A 16,125-nucleotide genomic window follows, 5' to 3' on the forward strand; every position below is an offset into this window, starting at 1 on the left:
CGGCAGTGTGCGCCGACAAGAATACTAAGTACCAAACCTGTGGGATGCAGGAGGAAGGGGACCAAGAGAGACATTTACAGCTTTAAATGACATTTATTAGAAAATTAAAAGAACAATTGAAATGACCATTGCAACAGATAAGCCTTTGTCAAGCTTGATCAAGTGGGGAGAAAAGAGAGAGATCAATAAGCAACATCCGGAATGAAAGGGACATTACTAAGGATTCAGGGGAGGTCATTTATTTTAATTATGAGAAATACCAGTACACTATTACACCAATGAACTTGAAAACCTAGGTGAAGTTGACACTCCTCAGGAAGATACAAATTACCAAAATTAGCCCAAGGGGAAAACAAATAAATAAAGTTAACCAATGATCATAGGAAATTGTTAAAGATGTACGCTCCCAAAAAAGGCACCAGGTCCTGCTGGTTTTAAACAAGAGTCCCAACAAACGTTTAAGGAAAGGATAAATTCCATCCTACACAAACTACAGAACAAAGAAAAAGGTGGGATCCTCTCCCACACATTTTATGAAACTAACATCACCCTGAAACTAAAACTGGACCTTGAGCGTATGATAAATGGACAAATTGCTGCCATCACCAATGAAAGACAGAAGCCCCTGCAAGCCCAGAGACACCTTCATCTGTACCCTGTGACTCTTGACAGAAGTTCCCTGCAAACACTGTCTGAGCCTCAGTTTCCACACTGGTGAAAGGAGGGGTCTGCACTGTAATTGGTACTATTTATTGAGTGCCTGCCACTTGCCCTGTAACATACCTGCAAGTTGTAACATACCTCGATGTTTCATAATTTTTTAAAAAACTGAAGACCTTGCTCTGTCACCTGAGAGGGCCCAAAAGCAATGACACCCATGTAGCAATGAGCACACCCAGCACCCAGATATTGGTTTCTAATACCATTCTCCAGTTAAAACCAGAGCTCCTTGGAGAAATGGCTGGTTGTGGGGCTGGGGCAGAGAATGTGCAAGCTAAGCCTGGAGCATCTTGTAGTGCCAAGAAAGTAAGGAAGTGCTGGAAAAAACCCACAGTGATGGCTTGTGTCAAAGGGACAGGGGACCCAACTGAAAGATTTCCCAGTGGCCAAAGCTGGAACACTAAAATAAAAAGCACAAAAAAATAAAATAGAAGCTGGCATAATAAAATAACATAGTACTGGATTCCAACCCAGAGTATAAAGTAAGTATCCATGAGTTCATACTGATGTAGATAAATGATTGCATAAATACATAAGGGAGAACAGACAAATTCCCAGCAGAAAAATTCCTGATGATTTATGTAGATACTACACCCTTAGTGTGAGCCATGCAGAGTGACTTCCTTCCAAAGAGTACAATATGGAAAGGGGAGAAAGAGTAACTTTACAGTGTAGAAACCTGACGAACACTACCTGAGCCAGGTGATCAAGTTCGACACCAACAGTGACAAGTCAAGTTGATAGTGCGTGCCCTTGATGAGAAGCGCCCTTTACATCCGTGATCTTCCTCACGAAAACCCATAAACCCAGAGAAGACCATTAGACAAATCCCAGTTGGTAAACATTCTACAAGGTACCTGACCAGCATTCCTTTAGACTGTCATCCAAAGCAGGGAAAGCCTGAGAAACTGTCACAGCCCAGAGGAGCCTAAGAGGACACATGACTGAATGTGATAGGGCACCCTGGAAGGATCCTCGAACAGTAAAGGGACATTCGTGGGAAAGCTGAGGGAATCTGTATAAAGATTTGACATTAGCTAATAAGAACATAGCAGTATTTGTTTATTAGTTGTGAAACAAATGTAGCATGCCAATGTAAAATGTAAACAAAAGGAGAAACTCAGTGTAGGTTATGTGCATAGATGGGATACAGAGGTACTGTCTTTGCAACTTTTCTATAAATCTCAAACTATTCTAAAATAAAAAGTTTATTTTAAAAAAAACCTGTAGACTCAAAGGCGTGAAGTGACTTGCCCAAGATCACACACCTGAAAATGCATGGCTGGGATTCGAGGCCAGGGATGGGCATTTGAATGCCAACTGCAACGTTGTCTGGGATGTGTGAACCTAAATGCCCCTACCTTGTTCTCTTCTTCCCTGCCCTCTCTCAGTGGTGGCTCAATTCAGTTGAACCATCACTGTGCCAGGCACAGAGTTCGAACCTGCAGAACTCAAGTTGGTAGTAGTAGCAGCAAGGATGGCAAGCATGTGTTGTTGGGCATTTTCTACAGCAAGGCACTTTTCAAAGGGCTCCATCTGTATCGACTCATTTAATCCTTCCAGTACCTTTCAAGGTGGGTACTGTTCCAGCAGCTCAACCACAGAGGGGGAAGCTGAGGTCTCAGTGAGGTTCAGTACCTTGTCCAAGTCATTCAGTTAGTAAGTAGCAGGGCCAGAATTTGAACCCAGGCCCCAGAGTCTGTGCTTTTAACTTCCCTACCCTCCAGCCTTGCAAAAATCAATTTAAAAAAAAAGAAATAGGTGCTACTATGTTAGTCTGTTTTGTGTTGCTAAAAAGGAAATACCTGAGGCCGGATAATTTATAAAGAAAAGAGGTTTATTCGGCTCACGATTCTGCAGACTGCATGAGAAACATCGCCCCAGCATCTGCTTCTGGTGAGGGCTTCAGGAGCTTCCGATCAAAGAGGGTGAACAGGGAGCAGGTGGGTCATATGGCGAGAGAAAGAGCAAAATAGACAGTGGAGGTGGTGCCAGCCTCCTTTAAACAGACAGCTCTCGCGTGAACTAATAAAGCGAGAACTCACTCATTGTCTGGGGAGGGGGGCACCAAGCCATTCATGAGGGATCTGCCCCCATGACCCAAACACCGCCCACCAGGCCCCACATTCAACACTGGGGATCAAATTTCAACGTGAGATTCAGAGGGACTGAACATCCAAACCATATCAGCTACCTTCAGAGTCTTCCAATTTAGTGATGAAGGAAGAAAATGGCCATTATATCAGGCCTAGGTTAGTTCTAGAGGCTCCACAAAGTAGGGAAACAGAGACAGGAGTCATTCAGCCTGTTTGGGGGTGGAGCTGGGGGAATTTTTACAAAGAAGGTGACATCAGCAAAGCCTTTTGCAAGCTGTTGACAGATGGAAAGAGGAGGGAAAGGCATTCAAAGCAGAAGGAACAGCACATGCAAAGGCCCTGGGGCAGGGGTATGCCAGTTGTTGAAGGAATAGCAGGGAGCCACTGTGTCAGCAGTCAGTGAGGAGAGGATAGGAGATAAGGTCAAGGAGGTGAGGAGCATGAGGGTGTGCATACCACATGGGACCAGGGGTCATCGTGTGGACTCTGCTCTTACTCAGAGGGAGGCGGGAGCCATTGTGGGGATTTGAGCAGTGGAAGGGCATAATGTCTAGGGCTTAACAGGATCCCTCTGGCTGCTGGATAGAGACTAGCCTGGGAGCAGGGAAAGGGGGGTGGGGGGGGTGATAGCAATAATCTAGGCCAGGGGTCAGCAAACTTTTTCTGTAGAAGGCCAGATAGTAAATATTTTCAGCTTTGCAGGCCATACTGTCTCTGTCTCAATTACTCAGTTCTCCTGCAGTGGCACAAAAGCAGCCACAGACAGAATGTAAATGAATGAACATGGCTGTGTTCCAATAAAACTTTATTTATGCAAACAGCCAACAGGCCAGATTTGGCCCATGCTTGTAGTTTACCAGCCTCTGGTCTGGGTGGGAGATGATGATGGCTTGGACCACGGTGGGAGCAGTGGGAGGTGAGAATGGTCAGATCGTGGGTGCATGTCACAGGCAGAGCCAGCAGGACTTGCTGATGGGTCAGTGTTGGGATGTGAGACAAAGAGAGAAGTCAGAGATGACAACAAGACACACGCAGTGCCCGGCCCAGCATTGGCGCACCGCAGGTGGTCATTATGTACACATATTGAATCAGCAGTTCAGGGTTTCATGTTTATTTGCCTCATCTTTTCCAGTGACGTGGTAGGCACCTTGAGGACAGGAGCCAGATCTAGTCCGAGAAACCTCCCCTCTGTTGCCCCATTCATTGTCTAACGTAGTGCTGGACCGATAGCAGGTGTTTCTGTAGGCTTCAAGGGGATGGGTCTCCGCGGGCACAGGCTCTGAAGGCACACGGCCTCTTGGGCCCAGGTGCAGCCCCTCTCCGCCTCACCTAGGGCAACTGTATCAGCTGGCTAGAGCTACCCTAGCAAAGTACCGCAGTCTGGGAGCTTAGACAACAGAAGCTTATTGTCTCACGGTGCTCCACACTAGAAGTCCAAGGTCAAGCTTGCTTCCTTCCGAGGGCTGTGAGGGAGAATCTGCTCCTTGTCTCTCTCTTAGCTCCTGCTGGTCTCAGACATTCCCTGGCTTGGAGATGTGTCAGCCCATCTCTGTCCTCATCGTCACAGGGTGGTTCTTCCTCTGTGGGTCTCTGTCTCTGTCCAAATTTCCCCTTTTTATAAGGACAGCAGTCATATTGGATTAGGGCTCACCCTAATGATTTCATCTTAACATGGTCCTTTGCAAAGACCCTATTTCCAAAGCAGGTCACATTCCCAGGTACTGGGGGTTAGGACTTCATCTTTTTGGGGGACAAAATTCAACCCACAACAGTCATGTTCCTGTACTTCTTCTGCCTCATCTTCTCCTCTATAAGAAGGGATGACAATAATTTCCCCCTAAATACATGTGAAGTGCTGAGCACCGTCCCTGGCACACTGGAAGCTCTTAATAAATGTTAGCTTCTCTCCAAAGTTAGATCTCATCTCCTCCCCAGTGAGATATTTTCAGTTACTTTTTTCAAAAGTAATACATATACACATTATCCTCATTTAAAAGAAAAATGAAAGTATTTCAATAAGGCTTAAAGCCTTCTTTGACCACCAGCCCAATCCCAACACTTTCCCATGTGGAACTGCTGCTACCAGCCAGATGTGTGAGCTTCTAGATCTTTCTTTTTCCAGCTGTGTATTGTATGTATATATTCGTATAAAATGTCTCATATCTTAATGGGGTTTTACATGATATCAGACTGGACTCATCTTTCTTTAGCCTGCTTTATTCACACCGTAGGCGGTCTTGAAAACATTCCACGTGCTAACGTAAAAATCTGCCTCATCCTTCTGAACGGCTGGGTGGGATTCGGCTGAATAGATATACCACATTTTATTTAGCTGTGACCTAATCAAGGGAACTTTAGGTGTTTTCCAGTTTCTCCCTGGGATGACGGACGTCCTGGCACAAGGCTCTTTGCAGGTGTCTCTCTGGGTGAGAAAGTGACATCCTTTGGAGCAGGGATGTACCGGGTCCTGGTCCTCAGCCCCCCTGCGCCTCCCGTGGGTCAAGGCCGTGGGAACCCTTCCTCTGTCTCTGCCAGCTGGTCCCACTCAGAGCCCCCAGGGTAGTCCACTTTGATCCCGGAGAGACTAGAAGTGCACCTCGTCCGTGTGGACAAGTCTCCCCTCTGACTTAGAGGCCGGCCCCGTACCTGGGAGCAGGCAGCAGAGTTGGGGGCGTGGGATTCTCTTCCCCAGGAGCTCCATGTCCTCTGTGCTGTCCGGCTCCCCTCGCTGCCAGCTCAGGGGGTAACTCGATCCAGGTCAGCTGGCGGAGTATGAGGTAGCGTCTAGCTGAGCGTCATGGTATTTTATTAAGTCCGAAATGTGATCGCTACTATTGTCACACTTTAGCGCCCCCAACAATCCCCTTGCAAATGAGAAAAACAGAGCCTCCCCAGATGCCTTTCCCCTGACATCAAGGAAAGCACATGGAACCCTGCCCAGGGGCCTGAGCCCATGTGACCTCTGGGGTGGCTTTGGATCTTGAGGGAAGGCCTGGGGGCCTACAGGGGTGTTTTTCCAATTTCAGGCAAAGCAGTGCACTGGGGGGATTTTCTGTTAATTTTATTTCCTCTGCGCCTGGGTCTGTAAAGTCTGCATTGTCTTTTAAATACCACTTTCATTAGCATCCCAGGGTTGGTGGTCCTAGGACCCTCCCTTCTCTGTAAGATGGCAGTGGGTCAGAAGTCTCAAACTCAGCTGCCTACAGGGCCAAGTAACCAGGTAATAGAAAGTGAAGTCAACGCAGTAGGGACCGCGGGAGCTACAAGGGGATGCCCAGGCAGAAGGAGGCAGCTGCAGCCCAGCTCCCAGTGATCGTGGGGATGTGGGGATGCAAGCTCTGTGCCACCAGGTGGGGGCGAGTTCCCGAGAGTTGCTGCAGATCTGGAGAGAGAGAACGAGGGAGGAGAGAGGGAGAGGGGCAGAGTGGGGGTGGGGAGAGATCCCTCTGAGTTTACATATTGGCCGTTGTTTCCAAAAAGATTTTAAGCACAGGGTGGGCTAAGTAGATAAGTCTCCAGGCCAGTTTTCAGCTCTTCCCTGATTGAACTTATCAACACAGGAGAGAAGCTGCCAGTCTAGTTCCTTGATCCCTCCAGAGCAGCAGTGTCCAATAGAATTTTCTGCAACAATGGAAATATCTGCACTGTCCAGTATCATAGTTGGCTATTGAGCACTTGAAATAGGACTAAGGAACTGAATTTTTAAGTTTATATTTGGTTAATTTAAATATAAGTATAAATAATCACGTGCGACTAATTTCTACCGTGTTGGCCAGCATGGGCCTGGCTCTAGAGTCTTCAAATGTGGGAGTCCCGCCATTGTGCTCGGCCACTGCAGGAAAAGGACTCTCCCTCTTGGGGATGGGGATAAATTATACCTGAGACCACCAAGCGTTGATTAGAGTCCTGAGTCCCTGGAAAGAAAGGAAATATGAAATAGGCAGAAAAGGTTTAGGTGTCAGCCAGATACCTGCTGGCTCAAGAGTGATCATTCAGTGTCCCCCCCGGTTTTTCTCCCACTCCCCCAAAGAGTTTCTCAATTGGAGTCACCCTTTAGCATTCGACAAGTTCTTCGCCATCTGCCACACTCCCGTTTGCCCACGGCCGAGCCCTAGGAAGCCACTCGGTAGGACTTCCCTGCTGCTCTTGCCCTCTAGGCCCCCACAGAGCACACCACCGCCCACACCCGGGTCCTGTCTCGGGGTCACAGAAGTGCGAGGTCCTATGCAGTGGTGGGAATGGCAGCTTCTGGACTCTGAATCACACTTTGTCACCTGCTGCAAAGCTGCTGTGCCTGGGCCAGTCCTCCGAGGACTCTGGAAGCCCCACCTGCCAGCAAACTCCTTTCCAATCCAAAGCCCATTCTTGGGGCCAAAGAGGAACCAGTGGCCACACCATTCCTCTGCTGACCCCTCTTCCCAGGTTCTAGCCCGCATCCCCACACGGCAGCCCAGGCCGCCCCGAATGCCATGTCCCCACACGTGCCCCCAAAGCAGTCTCCCTAAACATCACCATGACAAGACTACCTTTACATAACTTTAAAAAATTGATGAGGGCAGGGGTTTCCCAGCCCCTCCCCACCCTCCAGCAAAGCTCCAGTTCTCGAAGATAAATTCAAGCCCCTTTTCAAATCTGCTCAAAAGGTTGGAAATACCGTTTCTTCCAGCTTCCAACCTCCCACCAAGAGAGGCTACAACCAGTTTTTTTCTCAGTTCTCAAGCTCAGAGTACCATGTGCTTCCCCTCCTCCAGCAGTCTCTGTAAGGCGGTATCTGCTCCCGAATTCACCTCGCAACCAAAATGGGGAAAATCTATCAAATCTAACACAACAATAAAAATGAACATTTATGTGGCCCCACTGTGTGGCAGACGCTGTTCTAGTGCTTTCAGTGCAGCCTCTCACTCCTCTTCGCCTCGACACGGGAAGCGGGTTCCGTTACCCTGTCCCTTCACCAGTCAGACCTCTGAGCTTCCCGGTGGTTTGGCCCTTGCTCAAGGTCACATCGCTGGGACCTGTTGGATCCAGGATCCACCCGCGGGCGGTCAGTACTGCAGGGGCTGGCGCACCCCTGTCAACATACCTTCCGCACGGACCTCACGATGGAGCAGAGTTGGCGGATTGGTATGTATCGTGTGCAGGTTCCGGGGGGACATTGCATCCCTCGTAACTCTTGGCTGCAAAGTGACAGAAATCCAGCTCTGCTCGCTCACACTGAAAAGTCAGCGTATTACTTTCTAGGGCTGCTGTCACAAATTGCCCCACGCTCAGTGGCTTCAAACAACACGAATGTATTCTCTTACAGTTCTGGAGCTCAGAAGTCCACATCAGTGTCACTGGGCTGACGGTGTCGGCAGGGCTCGTTTATTCTGGAGACGCTGAGAGGACAGTTTGTTTCTTTGCCCTTTTCTGCTTCTAGTGGCCACCCGCGTGTCTTGGCTTGTGCCCTCCCTCCGTCGGAGCGCGTCACTCCAGTCACTTCCTCCCCGCTGTAGTCAGGTCGCTCTCTGCCTCTCTCCCACAGGGCCCCTCGCGATTACACTTAGGTCCCACCCCAAAAATGACAGATGAACCCCCCGCCTCAAGATCTTTAACTAAATCAAATCTGCAAGTTCCTTTTAAAGTAACATGTTCACAGGTTCCGAGGATCAGGATGTGGACATGTTTGAGGGCCCATTATTTAGCCCGCCGCAGTCAGGGATGGCTCAGCTTCAGTCGTGGCTAGACCCAGGGGATCATATCGCGTGACAGGGGCCTCGTCCCTCTCCAGCTCTCAGACCCGCTTTCCTCAACGGCTCCAGGCTTAACCCCACCACTCTGCAGCCCCCGCAAAAGGAGAGCACCTCTTCTCCAAGAGCCCAGCCAGAGTCCCAGGGCTGGTTCTCATTGGCCCAGCTTAGACCACATGCTCATCCCCGAAGCAATCTCTGTGGCCAGAGGGATCCTGGTTCCCTCTGATTGGTCCATTCTGGATCATGTGCCCCTTGTCATCCCTACCCACAATCAACCCACAGAGAGAAGTGTTTCCCCAGAGAAAACTGAGAGGCTTATAGGTAGTGGGAAGTAGCGAGCCACTGGAGTTTGTTGAATGGCAAGCCCTTGGGATGGTGCCCGGTACATAATAAGTGCTCAATAAGTGATGATCACAGATCACAGGACACAGAAGATGTACCTACAGAAGCTAATGGTTGAAGGATACAGGGTTCAGCAGACGAAGGCAGGAGAGCATTCGAAGCAGAGGAAACACCTTGAGCAAGGCAAAGGCCTCCACCATATGGCCAGGGTGACCATGTGTCTGGGCATACCTGGGGGACTGGAGAGCTGGGGAGTCCTAGTTTGCACCTTCCCCCCCAATATAATATTAATAGCAGCCCCTTTTACTCTCAAAACTGTCTTGGTTTGGATGAGAAATTATATGGTCACTTTCCTTATAGTCAACCTGCTCATTTGTAAGGAAACCAAAGAGAAAGAGGGGATGAGACTTAACCCAAGGACATCTCACCTCTAGTGGCAAAGCCCAGACCAGAACCCCAGACAGCTGACTCGCAGTCCAGTGCTCATTACAGCCCCCAGCTTGTGAAGCCAACTCTTAAAGGCTACATCAGATTAACCAGGAACGTTTCTCTCTCTTTTTCTCTTCTTGTCAATTTCTCCCTAGGATTGTGACCAGATCCACGTTGATGACGTCTCGTCAGATGACAACGGCCAAGATTTAAGGTAGGAATTTAGGGAGTCAGAAATGTTCCTTTTCTATTCCTGTGAGTTTATATTGAGAAAAAAAAGAAAAAAATGCCCCTTGATTGACTGATTATCAAGCTTGCCTTCTACTAGGAAGCAGGCAGGAGGGGAAGGGTGCTTATAGGGACAGGATGTTCCCACTTCCAGCCAGAACTGGGACTCGTGCTTCTCTGAACTCAAAAATCACAACCTGACTCCCAGCCTCTTCCACACCCCCTCAAATCACTGAGCTCTGCGTATGTTTCTCTCTCTCTTTTCTTCCCACTTACCAAAGTAATATACATGCATATTGTAAAAACTTCAAACACTAACCCTGACTCACCTTCCAAATTGACCACCATTAAGAGTTTGGTATACATTCTTCAAACATGTGACTGTAATCATTAGCATACATTTTAATATAACGATTGATATAGTTGATAACTCAAAAAAACTTTTCTTGAATGAGTAAGTGGTGTGTCTGGTTTCTGGGGGAAAACGCTTCTAGGACATGGTTTCCAGAAATCGGGTAACCAACCACTTAAAATGAAACAGCTTTCGGAGGAATGTGGCTGGAATGTTCCAAACCTACCCCTGGGGAAACTTTATAAAAATGGAACCATAGTTAATCTGCACTTATCCAAAATTATCACAATTCAATACCTCTAGGTGAATCAAAAATATTATTAGACCAAATAATGTTTTGGTTATGGGACCAGTCGTTGTAACTTCACTTAGTACTTGTTTCCAAAGTGTGTCTCCCAACTTACGACAAAAACCGAAATCAAAGTCTCTGTTACCGAGCCTGCAGGCCTTTTCAAAGCCCAGCGCAATCAGAAGTGAGAGCGGGCAGATGCCTGCCTCGTTTCAATTAGCCATTCAGAAAATCCCTGCTGCAATCAGGACCGGCAAGGAACAGGGCTCCAGCCCCTCCAGGACTTCTCAATTTATGAAGTAAATAAACCCCAGATCAAGGTTAATTGTGTCCTTTCCATGAAGTCATCATTGGGAACCACTCTTCCTTTCAAGGCAACGAGCGACCACCGTTCCGTTCTTGTAAAGTTTCCTCTGTAACTTGCTGGCTTGGAATTGAGAGCAACGTTCCTCCGAACCCTGCCTCATGCCGAGCTGTTCAATACCTCACTTGGAGAATTCACAGTCCAAGGATGTTTTTTTCCCCCTAGAAACTAAATTCTCCATTTATTCATTCAAGAAATATTTATGGAGCTCCTACTACATGCAGGCACCAAGCATCAGATGCCCCTAGTTTTGTTTTTGTGGGTTTTTTCCCAGTTAGTGGTAAGAACCCACCTTCAAAGAGCCCTTATTTTGTGCCACATTCTGCTCCGAGTGCATTAGTTACCTGGGTCAACTCGTGGTACCTTCACAGTCACCTCTGAGACAGATGTTCTCACCATCGTCCCCATTTTACAGTTGGGGAATACGAGGCACAGAGATATCGACCAACCTGCCCAAACTCGCACAGCTGGTAAGTGGGGAAGGCAGGATTCAAATCCAGGCAGCCTGACTCCAGGGCTCAAACTCTGAACAGCTCCTCTGTTCACCCCGGACACCCCACCCTGCCCTCCACGAGGGGCCTCCAGCCAGACATCTGTCCACGCTATTCTCCGCATTTATTGTCAGTTTTGCAGTTTTGCTTTTTCAAGAATAAAACTAGCACAATGGGAACTTTTGCACCGGGCCGGAAGGACCATGTGGCAATCAGAAGTGTGGGTTCTGGAGCTGGGGAGCTGCGATGGGATAGAGTCACAGCTCCGTCCTCATCAGGTTAAGAACGTGCCGGAAGAGCGCCCAGCACAGAGTGCGTCCTTGAGAAGCGGCTGTCTGCTCCCTTCTACCCACTGGATAGATTTCATTTGTCTGTAGTCCCTGTCACAGCCGAAGGAAGAAGGAGCAACGAGTGGGCGTCATGAACCTGGGGGCACTCTGCATGGGGAAAAGGAAGTTTTTGTGCAAACGATTTATTCACACAGTCATACTGTATTCTCTAAGGGTCTTGTTAAAACTTTGAGTAATTCGGTATAAAGAGAAGAGAAGAAAACTATTAATATAATCACCCACATTCCCACCCTCTCCAACTCACCACTATCCAGCTTACGACTGACTTGCTTCTGATTTGCATACACGACACTCACACAACGTCTATGAAAAGTGACACAGGTGACGTCTCTCCCACTGCATCTCGCACACTCCTCAACTGCCACACTCCCACGCCCCACGCCATGCACATCTGCACCAATTTCGTTGACCCTAGAAGACAACTCCATGACCTGGGTGATTCAAGAAGTAGAAGGTGTCTCTGGCTCCATCCAAGGAAGCCTCGACTGTTTTGAGTGTATCTTCAGCCGCAGCAACACCTGACACTGGAGAAACTTCAGACAGCATCAAATGAGATGGAGTGACCCACTCAAAGATTTTTCTGGAACGTTATGTTTTTAACCTACTTGGCATTCTTCCAAAACCAAGATTGTGTCTTTAACTTACTCTGGGGAGCATCTCCCCCAGTCACTCTTCTACTCTTCTTTGGGTGGGTGGAGCAAACCTCAGCACTGCCTGTAGGAGCGCAGCCACCCTAAGGGGTCAAAGTCAAGCAAGGTCAGGAGAGGTCAGAAGGCTTCTGGTGTTCCTGACTCCTGGCACATTGAAAATGAAGAGATGACAAAATCAAGTTAGAAAAAAACAGTTTCCCATTTTTACCTTTAACAAACTAGCAGTTTTAACATCTCCCGCATAAATAACAATTGTAGTATTTTTGACTGATAGGAAACATCAGCATATCTACAGAAAACTATGTCACCATAGTGTGCTTGAAAAGAACATAATTTTATAATGGTTGAGGTTTTACTGAAAGCTCTGTGTCACTTGTGTAGACTATTTTTTTGTTTTAAGGAATGTCCTGCCACAGTTGGCAATGATCTGCAATATCATTGTGCTAATCTAAAATAATCATAGGGTAATATGTATACATACACATATAGATTTGTACATATATACATATTATGCACATACAGTCACAAATACATATACACAAACATAGATGCATATATACACTCACTCATATACACACACATAGGCATGTATACACACAAACTCATTTTTATGTATACACAAATATATACACAGCATATACACATATATACAGATATGCACATATATACACATACACGCACTAATGTATATGTACACATATATACACATTTATACAAATGTACACACATTCCCTGAACTCCAGGCTCTGTGGTCCAGTAATGGGAAATAATTTTTTTTTTTTTTTTCGAGACAGAGTCTGGCTCTTTTGCCCAGGCTAGAGTGCCGTGGCGTCATCCTAGCTCACAGCAACCTCAAACTCCTGGGCTCGGGCAATCCCTCTGCCTCAGCCTCCTGAGTAGCTGGGACTACAGGCATGCGCCACCATGCCTGGCTAATTTTCTCTATTTTTAGTTGTTTGGCTAATTTCTTTCTATTTTTAGTTGAGACAGTGTCTCACTCTTGCTCGGACTGGTCTTGAACTTCTGAGCTCAAGCAGTCCTCCAGCCTCAGCCTCCCAGAGTGCTAGGATTACAGGCGTGAGCCACCGCGCCCGGCCAGTAATGGAAAAGAATTTAAAAACACCTAAAAAGCAACTTCTGCCAACTGTGTAGTTGTTTCCCTGTGACTGTCCGCACAACCTGCTCTGGATGGAACTCCAGGGTCTACGTTTGAGGCCTTTGGGATTAAGTCACCTGGGCCAGTGACCTCCTGGCATGTTGCCCCAGGAAGCCCCCAAGGTGAAATGTGCAGAGTTGAGGCATCCCCCAGAGCTGCTCTGGATCCTGCGGGGGATCCAAAGCCCCTTCCCTGGCAAGAGCCTTACCCCCAGGTTTCGAGGCCCGTGCTCCGCTCAGAGCAAGGCTGGGCCTCGGCTACAGAGGTGCCGAGGGGCAGCACGTCCCGTGCAGCTGTGTCTCGTTGCTCACGCGTCTCACACTCACAGGGGAAGGACCCGCCACTTCGCCCTCGGTAAATCCCTCGCCTCGCCCACAGCAGGGGCGTTACACGGAGGTCCTCATGATACAATGTCCAACTGTTATGTCATTCCTACCACTTCTCACTTTTCAAACAAATAAAGTTTCTCTCTTTTTCTACTCTTAAAATCATTATAGGAAATGCAGAAACAATGAAATAGTACAGAGAAAAAAAATCAGCCAAACTCACACCCTGGGGCGGCCATGGCGCCACATTGACACACCGCCCGCAGGTCTCTGGGGAGACTTTCGTGTTTGTCGCAGAAGTTTGGGTCATACGTCCTGTACACACACACCTTGCTGCGGCCTGGTGACGTCACGTCATAACTATTATTGCTGTGATTTCGCAAAGCTAGACCAAAGCTTGGGAGGAGGAAAGAAAGTGGTATTCTCTGGAAAGTTGGGGGTTCTTTTTTCATTCTCACACTCCAGCTCCTGGAGGTTGCCCTCTCCTGGTTCCCAGCCACCATTTTTGTGGTTGATTTTGTGTCATTTTTAAAATGTCCCAGTCCACTGTAGAACTCCTTAGCCTAATGTGCTTCTTTCGGGGTCAAGGTTTGTACCTGCAAAACACCCACTAGACAACTGACTCTGCCTAATTTAACAAATCAAAAAATTAAAAGAGGGAATTTCTGTGTAAAGATGAAGCGTTGTTCACAGAATGGGCGGGAAGGTGAGCAGCCAGGCCTCAAGAGGGGCACAAACCGGGGTAGGTTTTGGGATTAAAGTAGCGGGAATTGGCTGGGTGCAGTGGCTCACGCCTGTAATCTCAGCACTGTAGGAAGCTGAGGTGGGAGGATCCCTTGAAGCCATGAGTTCAAGACCAGCCTGAGCAACATAGTGAGAGCTCATCTCTACAAAAAAATGTCAAAACTTAGCCAGCTGTGGTGGGGCACCTGTCGTCCCAGCTACTCGGGAGACTGAGGCAGGAGGATCACTTGAGCCCAAGAGTTTCAGATTGCAGTGAGCTATGATGACACCACTGCACTCTAGCCTGGGTGACAGAGAGTGATCTGTCTCACAAAAAAAAAAAAAAAAAAAGCAGGGATTAACTGACATTTTCTTGACTCTTTGGCCAGGGTGAACCAACTCCAGCCATTTTTGTGGAATTCCCTTTGAGCTTCAAGTTCTAAAGGGCAAGGAAGAGAGGCTTTCCCTAGCGTGGCCACTGCATGCAGGGGCAGCCATAGTTCCCCAACAGAAACTAGAGATGCTATTTGATATCAAAAGACAGGAAAACGGATGCTAACTGGGCAAGAGCAAGAGATGCTGCCCTTTTTGGGAGGCTAATAAAAGATGTGGTCCTCTTCCTGCCCGAGTGCACACACGCAGCACCTGGTGCATGCTTGGGCGGCTCATGGATGCCCCGAGGCCCGACCGTGGGCCCCATGGGACCTGTGCTCTCCCGGTGAAGAGCCCTTGCCGCCCGCATTAACACTGTCCCCTCCCGCCCCTCTCCGCAGCACGTATAACTTCTCCGCGGACGGCTTCCACAGTGCGGCCCCGGGGGCCAACCTGTGCCTGGGCTCGGGCGTGCACGGCGGCGTGGACTGGATGAGGAAGCTGGCCTTCCGCTACCGGCGCGTGAAGGAGATGTACAACACCTACAAGAACAACGTGGGCGGTGAGCACGGCCGCCTCGGCCGGGAAGGGAGGCTCCTCGGGGCAGCCGCTGTCCCGCGTGTGTCCCTGCCGTGGCAGGCGCTAGTCCGAGAGGCTCCCAAGTGCAGTACCAGCTCACGTAATGCAACCCTCACGACACCCTCCAGACTAGGACACCTGTATTTTATCACCTTCACTCTGGGGGCGACGAAGCTGAGAACAGATGATGCACCGTGTCTGTGATGACACGAGCCACACGTGGCGGGGGCGGGCACGGGGTGAATTCTCTTACCCACAACTACAGGCTCGCAGAGCGTGGTCCCCACACCAGCAGCTCCACCTGGGCATGTGGTAGAAGTGCAGATTCTCTGGCCCCACCTCAGACCTACCCTGGCTGGAGCTCTGGGCTGGGGCCGGCACCCGCGTGGTCCTGGTGCCCGCTGCAGTTGGGGACGGGAGCCTTCAGCCTGCACCGCTCAGATCGCAGCCGTGGGCCATCTGCAGGAGCGCCACCCTGCAGTGGTTAGAAACGCAGGATCTCAGCGACAGTCGCAGGCAACTGACGCAGAATCTGCATTTTTAACCAGAGCCCCGGGTGGCTGTGGAGGCATCGAAGTGGAGGAAGCCCTTGAAGTCACTGGCTCTCAAACTCGGCTCATATTGCAACCACCCGAGGAGTTTCTGCTTCTGATTTACTTGGTCTGGCTGTGGCCCGGGCATCGGGGACCCGGGTGGTTCTGATGTGCAGCCCAGGGGAGAACCACCGGCCTCGGGCAGGAGAGCGTTAGCTGGTCGCACTGAACAGGAAGTCGGAAGGGGCTGGAGGCGGGGCCTGCTCAGCGATGGCCAGGCCGTGGGTCACTATTTCTGGAATTTTCTAGACCATTTCTTCACCGGGGGTGACACTGCTCCCACCCCAAGAGCATTTGGGAGTCTTCCTCATTGTCATGGTGCCTGGAACCAGCCGC

At 49.0% G+C, this 16,125-nt stretch overlaps 1 protein-coding gene across 2 annotated transcripts in view; it reads left to right on the forward strand.

Annotated features, from left to right (window-relative positions):
• Nucleotides 1-16,125, forward strand: part of EYA2 (EYA transcriptional coactivator and phosphatase 2) — a 237,608-nt gene that overhangs the window by 209,078 nt on the left and 12,405 nt on the right. For both annotated transcript variants that reach the window (XM_012663704.1, XM_012663705.1), the window contains exons 11-12: nt 9,472-9,530; nt 15,019-15,179. In XM_012663704.1, coding sequence (XP_012519158.1) covers nt 9,472-9,530; nt 15,019-15,179 — 220 coding nt within the window. The remainder of the gene's footprint in view (nt 1-9,471; nt 9,531-15,018; nt 15,180-16,125) is intronic.

Source organism: Propithecus coquereli, unplaced genomic scaffold (genome assembly GCF_000956105.1).
Source record: "Propithecus coquereli isolate 6110/MARCELLA unplaced genomic scaffold, Pcoq_1.0 Scaffold825, whole genome shotgun sequence".
Classification (NCBI taxonomy): domain Eukaryota; kingdom Metazoa; phylum Chordata; class Mammalia; order Primates; family Indriidae; genus Propithecus; species Propithecus coquereli.